The sequence below is a fragment of the Lagopus muta genome, chromosome 9, assembly GCF_023343835.1.
Source record: "Lagopus muta isolate bLagMut1 chromosome 9, bLagMut1 primary, whole genome shotgun sequence".
Taxonomy (NCBI): domain Eukaryota; kingdom Metazoa; phylum Chordata; class Aves; order Galliformes; family Phasianidae; genus Lagopus; species Lagopus muta.
This window is the reverse complement of record NC_064441.1, coordinates 22,545,086-22,564,066: the sequence shown is the minus strand read 5'-3', so window position 1 is coordinate 22,564,066 and position 18,981 is coordinate 22,545,086. Positions and strand designations below refer to the sequence as shown.

At 51.9% G+C, this 18,981-nt stretch overlaps 2 protein-coding genes across 2 annotated transcripts in view; both read left to right on the top strand.

Moving 5' to 3' along the window:
• GPC1 (glypican 1) overlaps positions 1-11,473 on the top strand; it is a 160,233-nt gene extending 148,760 nt beyond the window's left edge. The window contains exons 4-9 of the mRNA XM_048955067.1: positions 219-384; positions 4,156-4,286; positions 6,473-6,592; positions 7,132-7,265; positions 8,363-8,538; positions 8,974-11,473. Of these exons, the coding sequence (XP_048811024.1) occupies positions 219-384; positions 4,156-4,286; positions 6,473-6,592; positions 7,132-7,265; positions 8,363-8,538; positions 8,974-9,191 (945 nt within the window). The 3' untranslated portion in view covers positions 9,192-11,473. The remainder of the gene's footprint in view (positions 1-218; positions 385-4,155; positions 4,287-6,472; positions 6,593-7,131; positions 7,266-8,362; positions 8,539-8,973) is intronic.
• Positions 11,474-16,524: 5,051 nt separating this feature from the next.
• On the top strand, positions 16,525-18,860 carry DUSP28 (dual specificity phosphatase 28). The gene is made up of 2 exons (XM_048955120.1): positions 16,525-16,948; positions 17,993-18,860. The coding sequence occupies exons 1-2, from the start codon at positions 16,538-16,540 to the stop codon at positions 18,119-18,121; spliced, it is 540 nt and encodes a 179-aa protein (XP_048811077.1). The 5' UTR covers positions 16,525-16,537; the 3' UTR covers positions 18,122-18,860.
• Positions 18,861-18,981: the final 121 nt, after the last annotated feature.

Genomic DNA, 18,981 nt, shown 5'->3' with positions numbered 1-18,981 from the left:
AGGATGCATTTAGTGAAAAGACAGGGGAGCAGCGAGCTCCATCAGCACCGCCATGGGGACCTCTGTGCTGCAGAGGCTGGGGCCCTGCCTGGGTTCCCTGTGCTCTGCCTCGTGGGATGGTTTGGTTTAAGGTGGCATAGCCACCTGCCTTTCAGGGCATGCCGAGGGGCCAGGCCCCCTCAGCTGCCCATGTTTCTGACTCTGCTCTGTCTCCCCAGGTGTCCCTCAGCCACGAATGCACCCGTGCTGTCATGAAGCTGATGTACTGCCCGCACTGCCGGGGCATGGCCAGCGTGAAGCCATGCAGCAACTACTGCCTGAACGTGGTGAAGGGCTGCCTGGCCAACCAAGCTGACCTAAACACCGAGTGGAAGTACCTGATGGGTAAGGTGGCTCCTCACTGCCTCATGGCACCTTTCAAACTCTGAGTCCTTTGGAGAGTATAGAAGGAGCCACTGGAAGAGCTGAAGGAGGCTCTTTTATGCCACTATTTCTCTGTCTGCGATACAAAGTCTACAATCTATTGCAGGATGTTCTTCTGGGCTTTAATACCATTAGAAAATGCAACTGGGCAGGCTAACAGAGGGTTCAGGTGATTCCATCTTCTCCATCTTCTGTGTGCTGCCCACACATTGCATTTGGGTCATCTGTCCTCTCCTCCCAAAGGCTGAGGCTTAGGGACAGGTTCTGCTGCTTCATCCATATACTGCAGCATGTGTGAGCACATGGGAATCCCTGGCAGCCTTCCCTGGGATGTGGTCTGGAAACATGAAGCCATAAACTTTTTCCATGGGAGGGCAAAGGGATCAGAATTGCATACTTCTGAATGGAAAGTAAATACATGGGAGGGAGAGGTTACAGGTCACATGAGGAACGGGAAAATTAGGCTTGTATTTAAACTGAGAAGAGAGCTCATTTCACTTTTGTTTTGTCACTCAGCTAAGACTAAGGGTACTTCTTGAAGTGTGTATGTGTATAGAGGTGTCCATTTCCTTGAGCTGAAAGCCAGAAGTATCACTGCAGTGATGTGGTCTGATACCCTGTGCAACACAGAGCAGAGAGCTTCCACCAGGCAGTTCTGTGGGCAGTTCTGCAGTCAGACCTGGGCATCTCTTGTAGGACTTCGTGTATCATTCCGCTGTTTTTCCAGAGGCTGTGGCCACTGGTTGGAATGTGAACAGCTGCTGAGAGTGGTTTGCAGTGTGACTGAGAGTGTGGAGTAAGGCTGGTGGGGGCCAGCATTTAGAAAATAGTATGAGGGTGTTACAGCTCAGCCCCTCCCCTGCTGCAGTCTGTCAGGGGAGGCTGCTTGCATTAGGAAAGCTCTCACTCCTCTTTCCATGCCCAGAAAGCTCCTGTTTCTCTCCCAGGTTGCACATTTGGGTTGGAGTGCTAACATCAAAAACCCCACTGCAGTGTAGCCTCCCTCTCAGTGGCCTCCCACTGCCAAATAAGGATCCCAGTGCTGCACTCAGAGCCTGGTGCTCAGAGGGTCCGTTGGCCAGCTGCCTGCCTCTTGCCAGGAGCTAACGAACCGAGTGGCGCTGTGCTGTGGCTAATTGGATGTACTTGCCATTGGCAGCCTGCTACAGAACGGGGGGGGGGGGGGGGGGGGGGGGATATTTCCTTCCCCAAGGGTTTATACCAGGGTTTTGATAAAGCTTTGTCCTCTCTGACCACAGCAAGCCAACTGTTAGCTGTCGCTGCTCACCTGGCAGGCTGACTGCCCAGCTCCTGAAAGATCAGCACGCCTCTCCCACAGCTTGACAGGATTGCATTTTGCAGTTATTGAGGGCTTCTCTTGGCCAAGAGACACTGATCTTGTCAGGAGGTGTTGGCTGGGAGGAAACTGGAGCTTTCTTTAAATTGTGGCTGTATGTTTTACTGCCAGAGGTCATCGTTTGATCAAGGACTGGAACAAAACATGCAGGAAGAGACAGAAGTTCCCTGGCATTGTCCATGTTTCACCTTTAAGCCCTTCCATGTAGCTGGAGAGGACTTGGTGACAACAGTGTTTCTCTTTCAGTTTGACAAATAGAGTAAGTCAAACTAAAGATATTTATAGAAAGTGGTCAAATATAATTTATCACTAATTTAGGGATGCAGACTTTGATTTAAATATCTCTATCTCAACATTAGTGCATCTGCAGATATAATTGCCTGGAAATATAGTCTTGTAGATGACACTGCAACCCCTCAGTGGCAGCAAAGTTGAACTGCAGGCTCTCTGATGTTACAGGAGATGTTATTTCCCAGAAAACAAAAACATTATCGACTCATATGGCATGTTTAGCTTTAGAAATCAGTGCTAACCCTCTGTTAGCCTGCCCAGTAGCACTTTCTAATGGTATTAAATCAGGACTGCGTTGCAGGAGGAAAGAGCACATGAACTCAGAAACACAGGCCCCTGTTTCCATTTTTGCTCAAGCTAATGAGCAAAACCTTTATATTTTTTTAAGTGCTGAAAGTAAATACATAACATTTCCAGGCTGTGACTGTGCATGTTGTTGAATCCTATATTACAGACCAGAGCCGTGTGAACATGATTTGGTATCTTCTGCAGATTTGTGCTGTCCCCTCTCTCGTGCTTGCCCGGGTTGGTCATTCTGTGGGAGCAGCCAGGACCTGAACATCAGCCATGCAGTAGCAAGGAGAACATATTTTTGAGGGCTGTGCATGCATTGACAGCAGTGGGCTCAGGATCAGGCCATCCTTGTTAACATAATGCTTCCACCGTGGACCTAGTGCCTCTGCACAACATCTACAGGACCTCAGGAATGCATTTGGGGGCCTTTCTGCCAAGCACAGACAAGGGGTTGAATGCACGTTTGAAGTGATGGTGGTCCCCATTTGTGCCCTGGCTGGCTGGACCCCTGCTCACAGGAAATCTGTGCAGCTCAGTGCTTTAAAGCAGTATCACAGGTGGCACTACATGCTATGGGATGGCGTAGGAAGAAGGACACGTGCTATTGATGCCCTGTTGAACTGCAGGGCACCACTCAGTTGGTGGTTTCCCTGCTTATGAATATCGGCAAGCGAACGTGTGCTGAATAAGCTTTCTGCAACATCACACCATCTGCTGTGACAGTCTTCTGCCAGCCTGATGGGGAAGGTATTAGGATCTAGGATAAAAATCACTGCTAAAGAATGAGTTCATTTACGAACCAGGTGGTTTTGCAGCCCAGACCCTGGGATTTGACCCTCTTTGTGCAGAGAAGGAAAATCAACATGAAGCCATCACTGGTGTTTTCCTCCATACGGAGAAGCTGCAGGGACATGAAGTACTTTCTGTTCTAGATGAGTGAGGGCCACTCCTGCTCTCTGCCACATCTCTTATCCTGCCAGGAATCATTTGGTGTGTCCTGGGGAATGCAAGACCACACAGAGCCATCTGAGGTCGCAAGGAGCTGCCAAGTCCTTAAATCCTGATGAGGCTTACACATGGCCTGGCCTTCAGGACACTGGAACAGAAATGGTAGAAAACTGAAGCAGCAGCAGCTCAGCAGTAGCTTTTTTGACTGACAAAGTCAGCCCTGGTTACAATCCTAATTTAGGTGTTTGAGACCTGTGCAAAGCTCTGGCTTAACTCTGCCTGGACACTGAGCCTTCCTCTGTGTAGCATTTTTCAGCGCCCCGTGACCTGTGTGCAGACAGTCTGTCTTTGCTTCAGACCCACAGAGTGCTGAAAATCTTCTCCATAGGCAGAGGCTGGTTATTTTTTTGTAGACCCAGAACACCCAATGCTGGCAGGCACCTCCAGGTCAGGCAAGAGTACTTGGAGAACAGAGCTTTGCAAGATAAGGGGAGCTGAGAGCAACAGTCATGCACAGGCACACTCAGTCCCACTGCTCAGTTTAGTTGTGGGCTTCACAGTCTGCTCTTTTGCCTTTAGTATGTGGTATTTCCTTTTTCTTGCTCTTTCACTGCCACAGAAGCTGTTGCTCCCATCCGGTACCTTCAGCACCCCATCCACCCTTTAGACAGCTGTGTCATTCTGGAGGGAAATCAGCATAGGTTTGAACAGCAGTGAAAATGGAGAGAGATCCTCTAGAGAGACTTCCTAGAGGCCAACTGTGTATCCCACCCAGCAGGAGCATGAGCATGAGCTTTAACGTGCTTGGTCTGATGAAAGGATGTCTCTGTGTTATTTACCAGATGCCCTGGTCGCTGTGGCTGATCGGATTGACGGACCGTACAACGTAGACACAGTAATAGGGACTATTCACATGAGGATCTCTGAAGCTATTTCTAACTTGCAAGAAAACAAAGATTCAATCACAGCCAAGGTAAGAGCATGTGCCTGGGCCTGGCTGAGGATACACCATGTGTAATTGCCCAGATCAAATGTTTTTTGTTCTCACTGTTGAATTGAGTAAAGGAGATGAAGGAAGAGAGATGATGCACGCTCTTTTAATGATAGGAAAGCACTGTCTTAGGCAGAGAAAAACCTTCTCAGGTATTTCCGAATGCTCCTCTGCCACAGTCAGCTTTCCTTAGGTACAGACACGCAGGTGGGACTGCACGTGCAATGACTGTGGGCGACATGGTGTATTTGCTGTCAGGTGCCTCTGAAGAGCCTTGAAGTGTTCTGACTGAGCTGGGGCATTTAGAGGAAGCACACTGTCCTTCTTATACTAGCAACAGAAGGCAGCTGCTTCAGCCTGCCTTGGGATGATGATCTGTGATAGAAACACCATTCTATCAGGCTGCCTGTGGGACAGAGCTGCAGTTCAGCAGTCCATCTGGAGGGGCTCTCCTGATGCCCACCTGTCTTTCAAGAAATACATTGTGAAGATTTTTTTTTTCTGTTGGTCTTCTATTTTTTTCTGTATTTATCCAGTTAATCACTTCTATAGCTGCAGGTGAGGTTCTGGGGTTTCTGATTCTGCCCAGGCATTCCCTGAGCCCTGCAGCTATCCCACAGTTAGAGCTAAGATGCAGATGAAAAGTGCGTGGCAGGCCCTAACTGGATCTTGGAAAGGAGAAGAAGAAAAGTATTTCTTAACCAAGCAGGAATTCACTAGCACAAGTCACAGCACTAATGGGAGTATGCATCCAAGTACTCATTTAGGTTTATTTTCTAACACGAAAGACCATGTTCTTTCTCTCAGTGTTAGGTTGGAAGAAATTGTACGCACATAAGTAAGCCCATGATGGCATCATCTGAAAAGAAGGATGTTTCCAAGGGACATAGAATGTCTGGTAAAATCAAAGGAGATTAAATAGCCCAGTGTAGTCAGTGTTTGACTGGAAAAACAAAACTTACTTGGTAAAGTTCTCAGTAAGATCAGGAGAATGCGGCACTGGTAGCGGATGTTTGGAGCTGCGTATTTCTACAGCTGCAAGCTGTGGTTTGAGCACAGCACAGTGATCCAGTGGAGTATCACTGTCAGATGAAACACAGAATCATAGAATCACTCAGGTTGGAAAAGACCTTAAAGATCATCGAGTCCAATCGCAACTGACCACACTGCCCTACCTCTCACAGCCCTCCGCCAAATCACGTCCCTCAGCACCACATCCAAATGGTTTTAAACACATCCAGAAATGGTGACTCAACCACCTCCCTGGGGAGCCCATCCCAGTGCTTAACAACCCCTTCTGTAAATAAGTTTTTCCTGATATCCAAACTAAACCTCCCCTGGCACAACTTCAGGCCATTTCCCCTTGTCCTGTACCTGTCACCAGTGAGAAAAGTCCAATCCCTCTCGCTGCAATCACCTTTTAGGTATTGGAAGAGAGCAATAAGGTCTCCCCTCAGCCTCCTCTTCCCCAGACTAAACAGCCCCAGTTCCTTTAGTAGCTCCTCATAGTGCATATTCTCCAAGCCCTGCCTTCCCTCAGCTACAAAGGTGCCTGGCTGGTAGGTAGGTGACAGGAAGAGGAAGTACCCAAAGTTAGAAGATAAATCTGCCTAGCGTCCTCATTTGGCCTTGAAATATCCAACCTGACAGCTCTTGAGATATCCACTCACTTAGTGCTCTCCTGGTCGGAGGGTGGTCATTTGCTGGAGTGTGTTTACCCACCATGGGGGTCATTGGGGTAGACCCCCTCTGTCTATTGTTCTTATCATGGAAGCTGTAGTTACAAAGCCCCCATCAATGATGTAGTGACTGTGAGCAACTCTCATCTTATTCTTCTCAGACTTCCCAGAATTTTATTTTTAAATCATAATAGGAGCAGATAAAATTGCTAGCTGTAATTTAATATCAACATTAGTGACTCATCCAAAAACATTCTAATTTTGTGTTTGTGCTGAGCGTTTTGCATGGTAGCAGTAATCAAAAACAGTTACAGTATGTTGAAAACAAGTCTTGGAACAAGAGTAACCTGACCAGAAACTAAACCAGACTCTCGGAGATCTTGCAATTGGGAAAGATACACATATTAAGAAAACAATTACCTGTGGAGTCCAAATGAATTGAGGAAATAGTATCAAAGCATGGTGTAGAGAATTTGGTTTGTTTTTCAGGTTTTCCAAGGCTGTGGAAATCCCAAGATCAGCACGGTGAGGTCCAGCAGTGAGGACAAGAAGAGGCGGGGGAAGGTCACATTAGAAGCCAAATCCTCTGCAGTGGCACTGGAGATGCTGGTGAGTTTGCCTCCACAGCCGCTCTGCCACTGGTGCAGCAGGCTGACCACGTGTGCACAGTGCATCCAGCCTGGGGAGTGGGACATGAGGTCCGTGTCTCTGGGGTGGGCAATCCCTCTGTGTTCCTGGGACCTGAGCCTTTGTTGTTCCGTGAGCATCTGTTCCTCTGTGGAGGTTTTGGGCTCTGTAGATGATGGACTGCATGATGTGCTCATGGCCCCGCATCTCAGAGGCCCTGCAGTCCTCCGTCCCACCCCGACAGACCTTTGCTGGCTCCCACTGAGGTTGCTTCCCAGCGTTGCCCTTGTGCTCCAGAAAAGGATCTTCTCCTGGTCATCCCCACAGTACCAGAACAATCATTAGCATGTACTCTTCAGCCCTGGGTGCTTGGATTGGGGGTTGGTCTTCAGGGGAAAGTTGGTGATGCTTCCTTGTCTGCATAAATTCAGACTGTATGATGGTAAGATGAAAAACGTCCTTTCCACAGCCATGGGATGCTCCAGAGAGTTCCTGGCCCTGAGCATCCTCTTTGTTTCTAGGTTTTGGATGCCAAAGGGAATCTGACAGCTCTCAAGTCTTACTGGGTCACTCTGCCCGGAGTCCTATGCAGCAAAAAAGTAATGGCCAGCTCAGCAGCGGATGACAAGTGTTGGAATGGGATGACCAAGGGCAGGTATGGAGAGGGTCCTGGTGCCGGGACAGCACTGTTGTAGGGTGGTGGGACTGGTAGGGCTTCATAAAAGGCAGTTACGCTTCATCAGCCACCTCTGCTCACTCAGACTGAGGGGACCGGTCTGCCCCTGTTCAGAGAAATGTTGCATTTCCTCTGAAACCAGTGCCTGGGAATTTCAGTCCTGTTGTTGTTCTGCTGTATGTTGGATGGTTAAGAATCAGGATGCATTTGCCATGAACTGGCTGTGTAGTTTTGTATTATTAAGCAATTTTGCAATACTGCATGCATTCAGAAGGTAGAAGAGCTGGATTTACCACCCTGACTCCAGAACTGTTGCTGCGAATTGCACATAGATCTTTGAAACCATGCCTGGGTGACATCCAGCACCAGCAGAAACCTTCCACACCTGACTGATGTTAAAGAGTGGCAGTGAGGAGAGATGGACAGGGCACTGCAGGAGGGAGCAGCACAGCACTGGATAACAGCCCGTAGTGCACTGGAGCTTCCCTGAGAACTCATCTGGTCTTACTGGGGCAGGGGAATTCAGCCAGTCCAGGGTGCCAGTCCCTGCAGCATGTAACCAGAGCAGCAATAACAGCAGAAGGTGCTCCTCAGCCTCCTGTATGGACAGTTTTTCCACAGTGAGTGGAGCATCGCTGTAGCTTTATGGGTTACAGGATGAGAGAAATCTCTCAGCCCTGCACATGGCCCTAGAGCAGCAAACCTCTTCCCACACTGGGCTAGTGATGCTGCACCTCCCAGAAGCTGAGGTGGCCTGAGAATGAGCCCCAGACTCTGATGAATTCTGACCATGACAGCAGACTTTGGCCATCCCTAGAGCCAGCTATGTCAACACAAGAGCCTTCCTGCACATGCTGTGCCCCCTGCAGCCTTGGTGTGGCCATCTGCAGAGCCCCTGCTGCTCAGCACCTTGCAGGCACAGGCACTCCTTCCCTGCCTGGGCCTATTCAACAACCCAGCACCACTGACCATGCTTCTCTGTGCTTCAGGGAGGCTGCACTGTCACTGGTGTTTGTGCTGGGGAGAGCTGAGCTCAGCTGGGGGCAGATGTGTAAGCCTGTCACCTTCCTTCACAGTTACCTGCCTGAAGTGATGGGGGATGGCTTAGCTAATCAGATTAACAACCCAGAGGTGGAGGTGGACATCACCAAGCCAGATATGACCATTCGCCAGCAAATCATGCAGCTGAAGATCATGACAAACCGGCTGGGCAACGCCAACATCGGGAATGATGTGGATTTCCAAGATGCGAGTGAGTAGCAGAGCTGGGCTGGGGCTGTGCGTTTGGCCTTGCAGCACAGTGGGTCCATGGTCACCTGACTTTCGGCTGCAAGCTGCAGAGGCTCTGTTCAGGTGCACCCAACCTGCTGCAGGATGCTCAGGGGCTGCTCTGCTTTTGGCCTAGTGCTGAAAACTCGGGCGCTTTCCCCAGCCCCAGCCCAGCCTGGCTGATGGGGCAGCAGTTCCTACGGCCTTCTGGCTGCTGCAGCAGCAAGTGGTTGAGTTTGTTGGGGATCAGCTTCAGGCTTGCATTCCATAGCGGGGACATAACTGGTGGCCAGGCTCCCCAGGGTTATAGCACTGTCTGCTCTCAGCAGCTGCATCCTCTGTCCCTGCCAGGGCACAGCAAGAAGGCAGGGTGGGCACCCCAAGGCAGGTTGTGCTCACCCCTCTTGTCTCCGCACAGGTGACGACATGAGCGGCTCAGGCAGTGGTGACAGCTGTCCTGACGACGTCTGTGGCAAAAGACTTTCTAAGAGCCCCAGCACCAGACAGCCAGAAACGCATGCTATCCCAAAGCAGTCCGGACACGGCGTCATTGGGGCCAGCAGCAGATCTTTGCCTTCTGCCTTCCTCCTCTTCCTTTCGGGGGCTTCCATTGCCGCGCAGCACTTGTGGCGGTAACTCAGCAGGACAGCCAGGAAAGAGACTGCGGCCGAGGGCTTCACTTTGCCAAAACCAACCAACAAAAGGACAGACGTACTTCACCTTGGCAAAAAAAAAAAGAAAAAAAAAGAAAAAAAAGGGAAAAAGGAAAAAAAAATAGAGGGAGGAGATAAAGGTTTCGGTTGTTTGCTATTTCTGGCAGTGCTCGAGCTGTTTTCTTCTTTCTTGGTCTCTTCCCCAATGCTGGGCCCTTCTTTCCATACCTCATTGTTTTACTTTTGTTATCGCCACAAAACCGGCTTTGTGGGGCTGAACTGAGCCCTCGCAGAGGGGCTTCCTGGCAGCCCCTCCAGGGGCAGCTCTTGTACCGCCTGCAGCGGAATATGCAATTCCCCTGGCCTTGTTACCCGGCCGCCGGCCAGAGCGCTGCCTAACGTGATGCTGCCTGACATGCCGGGCTGAGAGCAACGTGGGGAGACCGAGCGCGCCTGCACTGAGCAGGCACTGCATTCAGGGGCTCCTCCAAGGTTTCCCTCTGTGCTGCCGAACCGGGCAGAGGTGGCCCTTCACTTCCATCTGTGTGCACGGGAGTGTGAGCAGATGTGGTGGGTTGAACTGAAACGATTTGGCAGTGACTGTTGGACCCAAAAATGTAGAACTCCCTTTTTCTTTGGAAAGGTCACAAATGGGTTTCTTGACTAGAGCTCGTAGCTGATGACGTTTTTAAATGTAGGGCTCCTACATCTAAGTGACTGGGAATGAGTGTTAGGGGTTGGGGTTTGGGGTATTTTTTCTTTGCATGCTAGTTGGAAAGCCATTTTTTACCCAAGTAATAATGGTCCAATTTCTACCTGCAGTGCAGTACCGTAAAAGGTAACAGAGAGATGAAAGTATGCACAGTAGGATTTCTTACTGGACAGACAGTTGTGCTGCCTCTGCCTCCTCTGGCTCCAGCCATGGGTGTGAATGCCTTTTTCTTTTTTTTTTTTTTTCTTTTTTTATAATTGGAAAGACCGGGGGCTGTGTACTGATGAGAGCACTGTGACTGGTTGTCAGTGCTCACACGGGCACACGCAGCATCACCCCCTACCTTAGGGCCGCACTCTGCTGGCAGTCAGCCTGCAGCAGTTGGCTGTGCCCATGTTTTTAACATGTAGCAGTTTGTAAAGAGAGGATCGGAACAAAAACAGGGCAATGCCAACAGCTGGTGCAGAGCTCAGCCCTTTGCAGGTCCGGGGCTGGGCAGGGGGTGCCTGGTGCTGGGCGGCAGCATGGGGTGTGGGCTGCTGTGCCCTCCCTGCCCAGTGCTTCTGGCAGTGCTGTGAGGCTCAGCCACATACAGCCATGGATAAACAACAGCCATGGGTTTACACAGGTTTACTTAGCTCTGGAAATGCAGAAGAGCTCCTGTCTTTTTTTTTTTTTCTTTAACTAGAATTGCCAACACAAATGTAGCCTTCAGTTACGTAGATTTCCACAACTGCAGAAAGTTTCAATGCAAAGTGAAAGGAGAAAGGGCACTAAAACATTGCAGCCGCTTCAAAGAAAGGTTGTGTTAGAGCTTTAAAAACAGCTGCTGAGGTCTGTGCTTTGTGTGGTGGAGCTTCGGAAGGAGTCCTTATCATTTCCAGCTCCACGAAGTGAGTGTTTGCTGTCAGCCTCCCACACTAACCAGCTCCCTCTGGGCTCTGAGAGGAGCACACTTTAACCAACCATTCAGCGTGCCCCGTTAATGCTTTAACAGTTAAATAGTCCGCACTATCAGCTCTGGTACAACAGTAACATAGCAGGAGCCGTTAATCCTTTGGGGCCAGCGGGGTGTGAGTGGTGGGGGGTCGGTTTGGAAGAGCCTCGTCCTCAGGGTGCGGAGCTGTGGTCTAGAGAAGTGCATCAATGAAGTCTCCTGTGTGTGGAAAAGGGAGAACCAGAAATAGCAGCTTCCCAAAGGTCCGTGTCCTTCAGCCTGCTTCTCTGTGCTGTACCAGTATGTTACATTCTATCTTAGGGTCAGGTCCCCACGGGCTGGGTGCAGCCGCTCACCATTTGCAGATGACAAACTGCCTGTGTTTCTGGTGGCTTGGGAGGGGCTAAGGCAGAGCAAATAACTCACGGCCACCTTTGCTTTAAACAGACGCGTTTCTATCTGCAGGAGTCAGAGTTATTTCACTTACTGGCATAGCTGGACAGTTACCTATTTCTTTCTGTTACCAAGGTACTTGTAACTCTCTTGCACTGTTTATCTAAAGTTAAAACATGTTCTTTGAATCCTTGTATAAATAAAAAGGCTGGAGACAAATCTGTACTTACGGGGCACTTTGATTACTTCTCCATTTATGCTCCCTTTTAAGGCACAGGTAAAGGCCAGTTGAGTAGTCCTGTGGGATGAGCCCTTGCTTTTAACTGCCCGGTTTGTCATGGGTTTCCCTCACCAGCAATCCCACGTAACTTGGTAAAACAAGAGCTAGGGTTTTATGGGTGCAGTGTGTGTGCAAACCAGACAAAGCGACTGCAGGTCATCAAAGCAAGTATTCTGAACATTCTCGTACAAAGGCACAAAAAGTCACCGCATAACAACGCACAGAATCAGAAATGCCCTTGGTATGTCACAGCCGAGTGTTGGGCTCAGTATCTACAGTGGCCGTGTACCAGGGCAGCTGTTGGCAGAGCACAGAAGTGGAGCTGAACGCAGGGCTGCCACAGCAATGCGGATGTGCCATCCCAACAAGTGCTGGAGGCTGAATGACTTAGCAGAAAGATCTGTGCTTCTGCTCTGCACCTTCCCCTCCTAGAAGTGGATGGATGCAGGGTCAAGGCAACATGTCAAAAGCAGCTATCGAAGTGTCAGAGCAAGACTTGGTAACTGGAAACTACAGAATCTACCTGCCTAGATGCAAATATCACTTTCATCTAATAGAATGAGTGATCCCTCTGAGTAGGTATTTATTCAGCTCAATGTCCTGCAGTTACAGCTGTCTAGGTGCCATGTGCACAGATTTTATAAATATGGGCAAATGTGGAGATAGTGCTCTTCTGCTGGAGTTATTTGCAGAGCAGTCATGTCCTTTGCCTCCTCTGTGCCTATGATAACTTTAAATAACAGTGACTTGCAGCTCTGCGTGGATTAAAACCATCTGCAAACACCTCTGTTGGTCTGTAAATACACTGAACACCATACACCTCCAAACTAACTCTACAACATTGTGAAGTGTGCAGCGCGAAGGGATGGCGCTCCTGCCACGACAGACTCACTGCAGGGCAGCTGCCTGCAGATGTCATCCCCCAGAGCCCCGCTAACCATCTGGAGCCCCACAGTGAGGCGCCCCCGGTGCAGGAGCCGTGCTATCTGCTGATGCTGAAGGTGAGCAGTCCCAGCCCCACATTGTCAGCCCCACAAACACAGAGAAACCACCAGGCTGCTGCTGCCATTGGCTTGGTGGGGAGTTCTTAACCCTCAAGTCACAGCCTTGGTACCGAGCAGCCACGGCTCAGTGGGAAAAGTGGGAAGGGTGGGAAGAAAACCCAGCAGCAGCACAAGAGCCGCAGAGGCTCTGCGAGCTGTAGGGCACGGCACCGGCTGCTCTGTACCTGGGTGAGCAGCGTGGCCCCCCATCCAGCAGCAGCCATCACAGGCACACCGCTCCTACCGGACAGGCACAGGGCGGGGGACGTGTGGTGCCCCCAGATGGAAGGGGACCGGGCCCTGCCAAGGCAACAAGGGGCCCTGTTGTGTCACAGCTTCCGCACCAGCCCGGGCAGCCCCTCACGGCACAGAGCTGCACCATGGGGAGTGGACACAGGAAGGCAGGGTGCTACTGCTGTGGTTCCCGAGTGCGCTCCCCACTGTCTCTCCCTGCTGGCAAACACCGTGCCAGGGGAACATGGCCACGGAAAGACTTTTGGGACGCTGGCCAGGGGGGCCCTATGGTGCCACCTTTCACTGCCGCAGGTAAGGCTTTCTGCAGGCACCTGCAGGAGCGTGGCTGTAACCTGCCGGCACTGTGTTGCCATGCCAGGCTCCCCGCAGACTTGCCTCGCAGCCCAGTGTCACAAGGGCATGACTCAGTGCTGCACCCCGCGCTGGGATGTGTCTGTGAGGGACGGCCATGTCCCTGCACGTGGCCAGGGTGGGCTGCAGGGCTTCGGGGCTGCAGGTGCAGATCATGACCTGACCTTCACTTGCTGCCCAGTGAGAGCCGCCGTCTGGAACACCGTTGCTGCCCATGTTCGCCAGCAGCTCCTGCAGCACAAGGTGGGCTTGCACCCTTCTCTCCCCCAACCAGGATCTGCCCTGCCACCAGGGTCCTCTGCCCAGGATACCTGGCCAAGGGAGAATAAAGCTTTATGCAAGTGTGGCCACATCTCCAAGTTGTCAGAAGCCCCTTTGAATGTTGAGTCCTGTGGCATCCCATGGGGAGCAAGGGACTGGCAGCTCCTTGCCCCCCGCTTCCAACAGGGCAGCCTCTGTCCTCACCTCCCTGCTCTGTTGGTCTCATCTGCCCACAGGGCATCCGCATTCCCACCCTTGGCTCCTTTGACACCATCCTTGAGCGGGTGCAGGTTGGAGATGGTCACCTGGCTTTGCACAGACCTGTCTTCCACCTGGCCAGGAACCTCGCTGAAGGTCGCCACCTGATGGATGACAAGGCATACATGCCAGGTGAGCTGTCCTCTGGACATGTTCCTTGCAGTGCTGGGTGGTGCACGTTCCCCACCGCGTGGCTGGGTGAGCAGACCTCTCACTTTCCCATGTTGGAGAGTAACTGATGCTGCTCACAACCAAACTGCTCAATGCTGGCTTTGGTCCCACAGCTGGCTTTGTGTGCCACACCAGCAGCAGCCAGCACCCCTAGAAACCTACCCAGAGAGGGCCGGGCCCTGAGACCTGCAGGACCGCTGGCTCCAGACACTGCTCAGCCCTGTGCCTGCTGCAGTGAGGCATCCTGAGGGCCCGGGGGTTGTGGCATGGCTGCAGCCTGCTGGCGAGTGGCTGTAGAGCTGCCCCATCCCTTCTGTGTGGTTTTCCAGGCAACAAAGTACTGCAGCCCTTGCAGTACACTCAGATAGCCGCAGCCACCTTCGTGTCTCCAAAAAGAGTGGTGGGGTGCATCCAGGCCACCATGTCCCTCTTCTCTCGCTGCATCGCGCAGGGAAGGAATGTCGCACTCATCCTGAGGGATATTGGTATGCTCCTCATCGAAGGTGCCCAAGTGCAAATGAAATACTACCGTGACTTCTTGGAAGTGATGGCAGGGGAAGACACCCTGAAAGAAGTTCTATTGAGAGTAAGTGTTCTGGTTCTCCACAGCGGTGCCGCTCCCTTTGCAGGCCAGCATCTGCTACCAGCCCTTGTTTTTGGTCAGCCCTGACCTGGGCAGCCCCTCAGGCTGGGCTGCAGCTCAGCAAACACCACTCCGTGCTCACACAGCGCCCACTCATTAGGATGGGCTGATATGGACAGCAGTGTTTGAGCAAGGCAGAGCTGCCCTGTGGCAGCGGGCAGCTGGCTGTGCTGCTCATCACAGAGCTCCCCTCTCCAGCCCTGCCGCCCCCCAGCTCTGTGTCCTTCTTGCAGGTCCCAGGGGTGCCGAGCTCAGCGATCCCTCACTCAGCAGCTCCTGCTTCCCTGACACGCTCAGGCTGCATCATCATCTTTCCAGAGTGAGTGTGGATGCCCACAGCCCTGCACTGACCCTGCCCGGGGCAGCTTCATTGGAAGGTGCTGCTCCCAGTGCCCACTTCACACCAGGCTGTGGGAGGGAGCTGCTTCACACAGCCCTGGCATGCAGCCACCACTGGGGCAGAGCTCATGGGACACAGACAGGGCTGCTAGCTGTGGTGCTGTGTGCTGCCAGGCCCAGGGTGGCTCTGGGGCTGTTTGAAGGATGGCTGAAGTGGCACTGGGAGCAAATGAGTTCTGCAAAGGACCTGTGCTACTTCACGTCACACCAGTGCCTTCTTGCATGCAGGTTTGAACTGCAGTGTGTTCATCACATGGCACTTGGGGGCACAAGGAAACCCATGAAAGGCAGGCAAAAGAAGGCAGCACGGGACAAGGACGGTAACGTGACAGCCAGCACCCTTCCATACTAGGGGGAACCAACCTGTTCCCATCTGATAAGTAGAGCCCTGGCAATGATCACAAAGGCTCCTAATCAATGCACTGTGCACAGGATGTGTCAGGAAGCGGGGCCAGAGGCCTGCAGGGAAGCGCCCTCGAGCAGCAGAGCCTCCTCCAGCTCAGCACAGCGCAGCTGGGAGCACAGTCCCAGGAGGCACTGCCGGCCGCCAGGTGGGTGCTGCGCACCTGGGATGTCTGGGCAGCACTATGGCTCTCTCAGCTGTCACTGGGCTGGGCAGCGTAATGGCTGCATTCTCCTGACACACTTCTTCCTCTCCAACTCAGGCCCCCAGGCTGAAAGGCACCTCCCTGGCCATGAAGGCCTTCCTGCAGCCAGGCACCCAGAGCCTGGGACGAAGGCAGCGACAGGATGAGTGATGCCAGCAGGTGGCTGGGATGCTCAGCCCTGTGCCCGTGCCAGCTGCTGCCCTCACAGTGGGGCTGGGGTCACTGGCGTGTTGCTGTTGGCTGTGTGATGGCACGTGTGTGAAGGTTGGCTTCTTAGCTCTCTGCTACGAAATAAAAATGTGCCTTTGCACCATGCATGCAGCCATGCAGTCTTACTTTCTGGTTTTCTACTTCATGCTAGTCCTACCAGCCCGTGTCATCCCACTGCCATGATCCAGGCTTATCTTTGTGCCATTGGCAGATTTTAGCCTCGAGTTCCTGGCCGCCTCACCACTAGGCAGGGATGTGCTCACCAGGCAAGGCAACGCTCAGCGTGGGGACACAGGGACAGATCAACCCTGGCACATCCTGTGCCCACCAGTGCTTGGCCGTGCATGGAAGCCCTGACCCTGCACCAGGAGGGAGCACCTCCACCAGGGGGGTAACGTCACCTCCACCAGGAGGCAACACCTGCACAGCCCCACAGCCACACCTGTGCTGATGTGCAGCAAGAGCTGTGCTGCCACACCCAGCCACCCCTCGGGCAGTTCGGGTACTCAGAGTGTAGTGCCGGCGAGGGCCGAGGGATGCTGGTCTCAGCCGCACAAGGCACCGCTGGTGGCAGCAGCATTCCGTGCTCGGAGGGCTCTTCCTTCTTGTAAGGAGCCGTTACAGGAATAGGGGCCGCACGCATCCAATTGATTTGAACTCAACCTGCCGCCGGTTTCAGCTCCGCAGGAACGCAGCTCTCGCAGCGCAGCAGGCGCTAGGACCCGCCCGCATCCCTCACCCGAGCTGCACGGAGGGACTAAATATAGCGCAGCGGGGCCGCGGGCCGAAGTCGCGCGAGCGGCCGTCCATGGTGCCGGGAGGCGGCGGGCAGAGCGCTGCCGGTGCCGGGCACAGCGCGCCCTCGGCCGGCAGCGCCGCAGTGGGCAAAGTGACCGCCTCGCTGCTCATCAGCAACGCCAGGACGGCCCGCGACGCGGAGCTGCTGGCGCGAGAGGGGGTCACCTTCTGCGTGAACGTCACCAGGCTGCAGCCCTTCCCCAGCCTCCTGCAGGCCCGAGGCGTGCGCGTGCCCGTGTTCGACGACCCGGCCGAGGACCTGTACCGCTATTTTGAGCAGTGCGGCGACGCCATAGAAGCAGCTGTCAGGAGCGGCGGGAAGTGCTTGGTGTTCTGCAAGAACGGCCGCAGCAGATCCGCCGCTATCTGCACCGCGTACCTGATGAGACACCGAAACCTGCCGCTCCGGGACGCCTTTGAGGTACTGCATTTACACCCACGGTACTCGGGCGGCTTTTGGGCGCTGCAGGCGATGCTCACGGGAGCAACGGCTCAGGGTGGATGTCAGGATAAAGAACGGGCAGCCGTCGGCTCGGGAAGTGGCGGAGTCGCCGTTCCTGGGTGTTAGGATCTGTGGGGTGGCACTCGGGTCAGCTGCTGGACTTGGTGATCTGGCAGCTCTTTCCAACCCTAGGATCTCTCACGGAATTACATCTCGCAGATGTCTGGGTGCTCTGCCCCGTTTATGATCGGTTATTTAGATACTCCATATTTAAATACATTTCAACCATACATTTTTTTTTCACCCCCCACTTGGAAGAATAAATCTGCAGTATCAGCTTTATGGGACAAACAGACTTACAGATCCAAATAGGTTTTAAGCACTGGTAGCAACAGATGCTTTCAGGGTTGTTTATGAACATTTTCCCTACCACTTGCTTATTCATGAGAAATGGAGCTAAAGACAGAGATGTGAAGCAGATCAGTGAAAATAAAAGGAGCATTTGGAGAAGTCATGTTGCAGGATTTGCTCTGTAGCTGTTGCATGCATATCATCTGTGTGACAGCCCAATGTAGCAAAGAAACACCATCTGTTAGGCCTGCTAAACAGCTAGAGGCTAGCTAGCTGCAAATAATAGCATCTCACCTTCATTAGGATGCTTGTCTAATAAATAGGACAAATAAACAGATGCTTCACAATCTTTCAGCCTTCGCCCACTTGGTTTATATACATACACTGTGATGTCTCTAACACAGATAACTGCTTTGTTTTCAGACATGTTTCACCATCTTTGTAAGAGACATCTGCATTTCCAGCAAACCCAACATCTCCTGTTCATGTCTTGTCCACGAATCCACTGCGTAACAAGGAACATAAGCAAGCACAGAGTGAGGTCATCAAAAACATCCATTTATTATTCCATAACAAAATCAAAACCAAAATAAATCTTCTCAAAAGCCTAAGAAGAAGAAATCAGTTTGCATGATGCTTCCATTGCATCTGTAACCTCTCTCTTTTTTCTAGGCTGTGAAGGCTGCCAGACCAGTAGCAGAACCCAATGCAGGGTTTTGGTCTCAGCTACAGAGATACGAAGAAGATCTGAAAATATCAAAGCAGTCTGACCTGCTGAGCAAAGGACCGAACTCACTTTAAAACACCTCCACACACGGCTGTTTTTAAGCAGCTTGCTGTAGGCCGAAGTAGAAAAAAAATATGACAGCATATATGGCCTGTATATAAAATGCCTGATTGCTACACTGAGTGGATGGCTCCTTACATTCATTCAGATGACTGATGGTGGTGCTTGGGAAAGGAGCAGATAATCAGGGAAAAACAGTAGAAACACCCAACTGTCAGAAGGACCACAAACCAACAGGTAAACAGCATTTGTGTCCCCGCAGCAGTGCTGAATGTGGCAATGGTCACTGAATGAACAAACGAGGGGTTTCACACTTGGCTTCCCAGTGATGTTGCTGGAAGAGCTGATGCAAGACCATGGAAGCTCTGAGTTCTGGCACACCAACTGCTCTGCATAGATTCCGAATTGTTCTTACTTTCAACTAGACCAAGAAACCAGCACAGGTTTGCACAAAAAGATACAGGACAGAATATTCAGGTCATTATAAGGAGCTCAGCTCCCACCATGCAAGCTCAATGGCTCCTCTGCTTCTGAAATTACTCTCTAATATTCCAAAGGGGTGATTTTACGAGAAAGACTTGGTTGTTGAGGAACAAAGATGACAGTGGCAACCTAAAACCATTGTCACTCCTTTGGATTTAATTTATTAAGTTTATTATGATCTATCAGTGGCCAAATTCATTCCTTAAAGTGTCACTTTGCAAGTCAGCAGTGTCTGTATGCAAACAAAGTGACTAAACTGCTCCGAGTGTTTCCAGATTGCCCCAGTGAATGCATCTGTTTGGAAGTCAAGGAAGGACAAGCTAAGGAAGACACACGAGGTTCCTCATTCAGGCTACAGTCATGGTTTGACACAAGAAAGTAGAGACATACC

Bases quoted from the DNA above. Each gene is read 5' to 3' on its own strand.
- DUSP28 (XM_048955120.1), top strand. From the start codon at position 16,538: ATGGTGCCGGGAGGCGGCGGGCAGAGCGCTGCCGGTGCCGGGCACAGC. The intron at 16,949-17,992 runs GTACTGCATTTA...TCTTTTTTCTAG, and splicing joins CGCTCCGGGACGCCTTTGAG to GCTGTGAAGGCTGCCAGACC.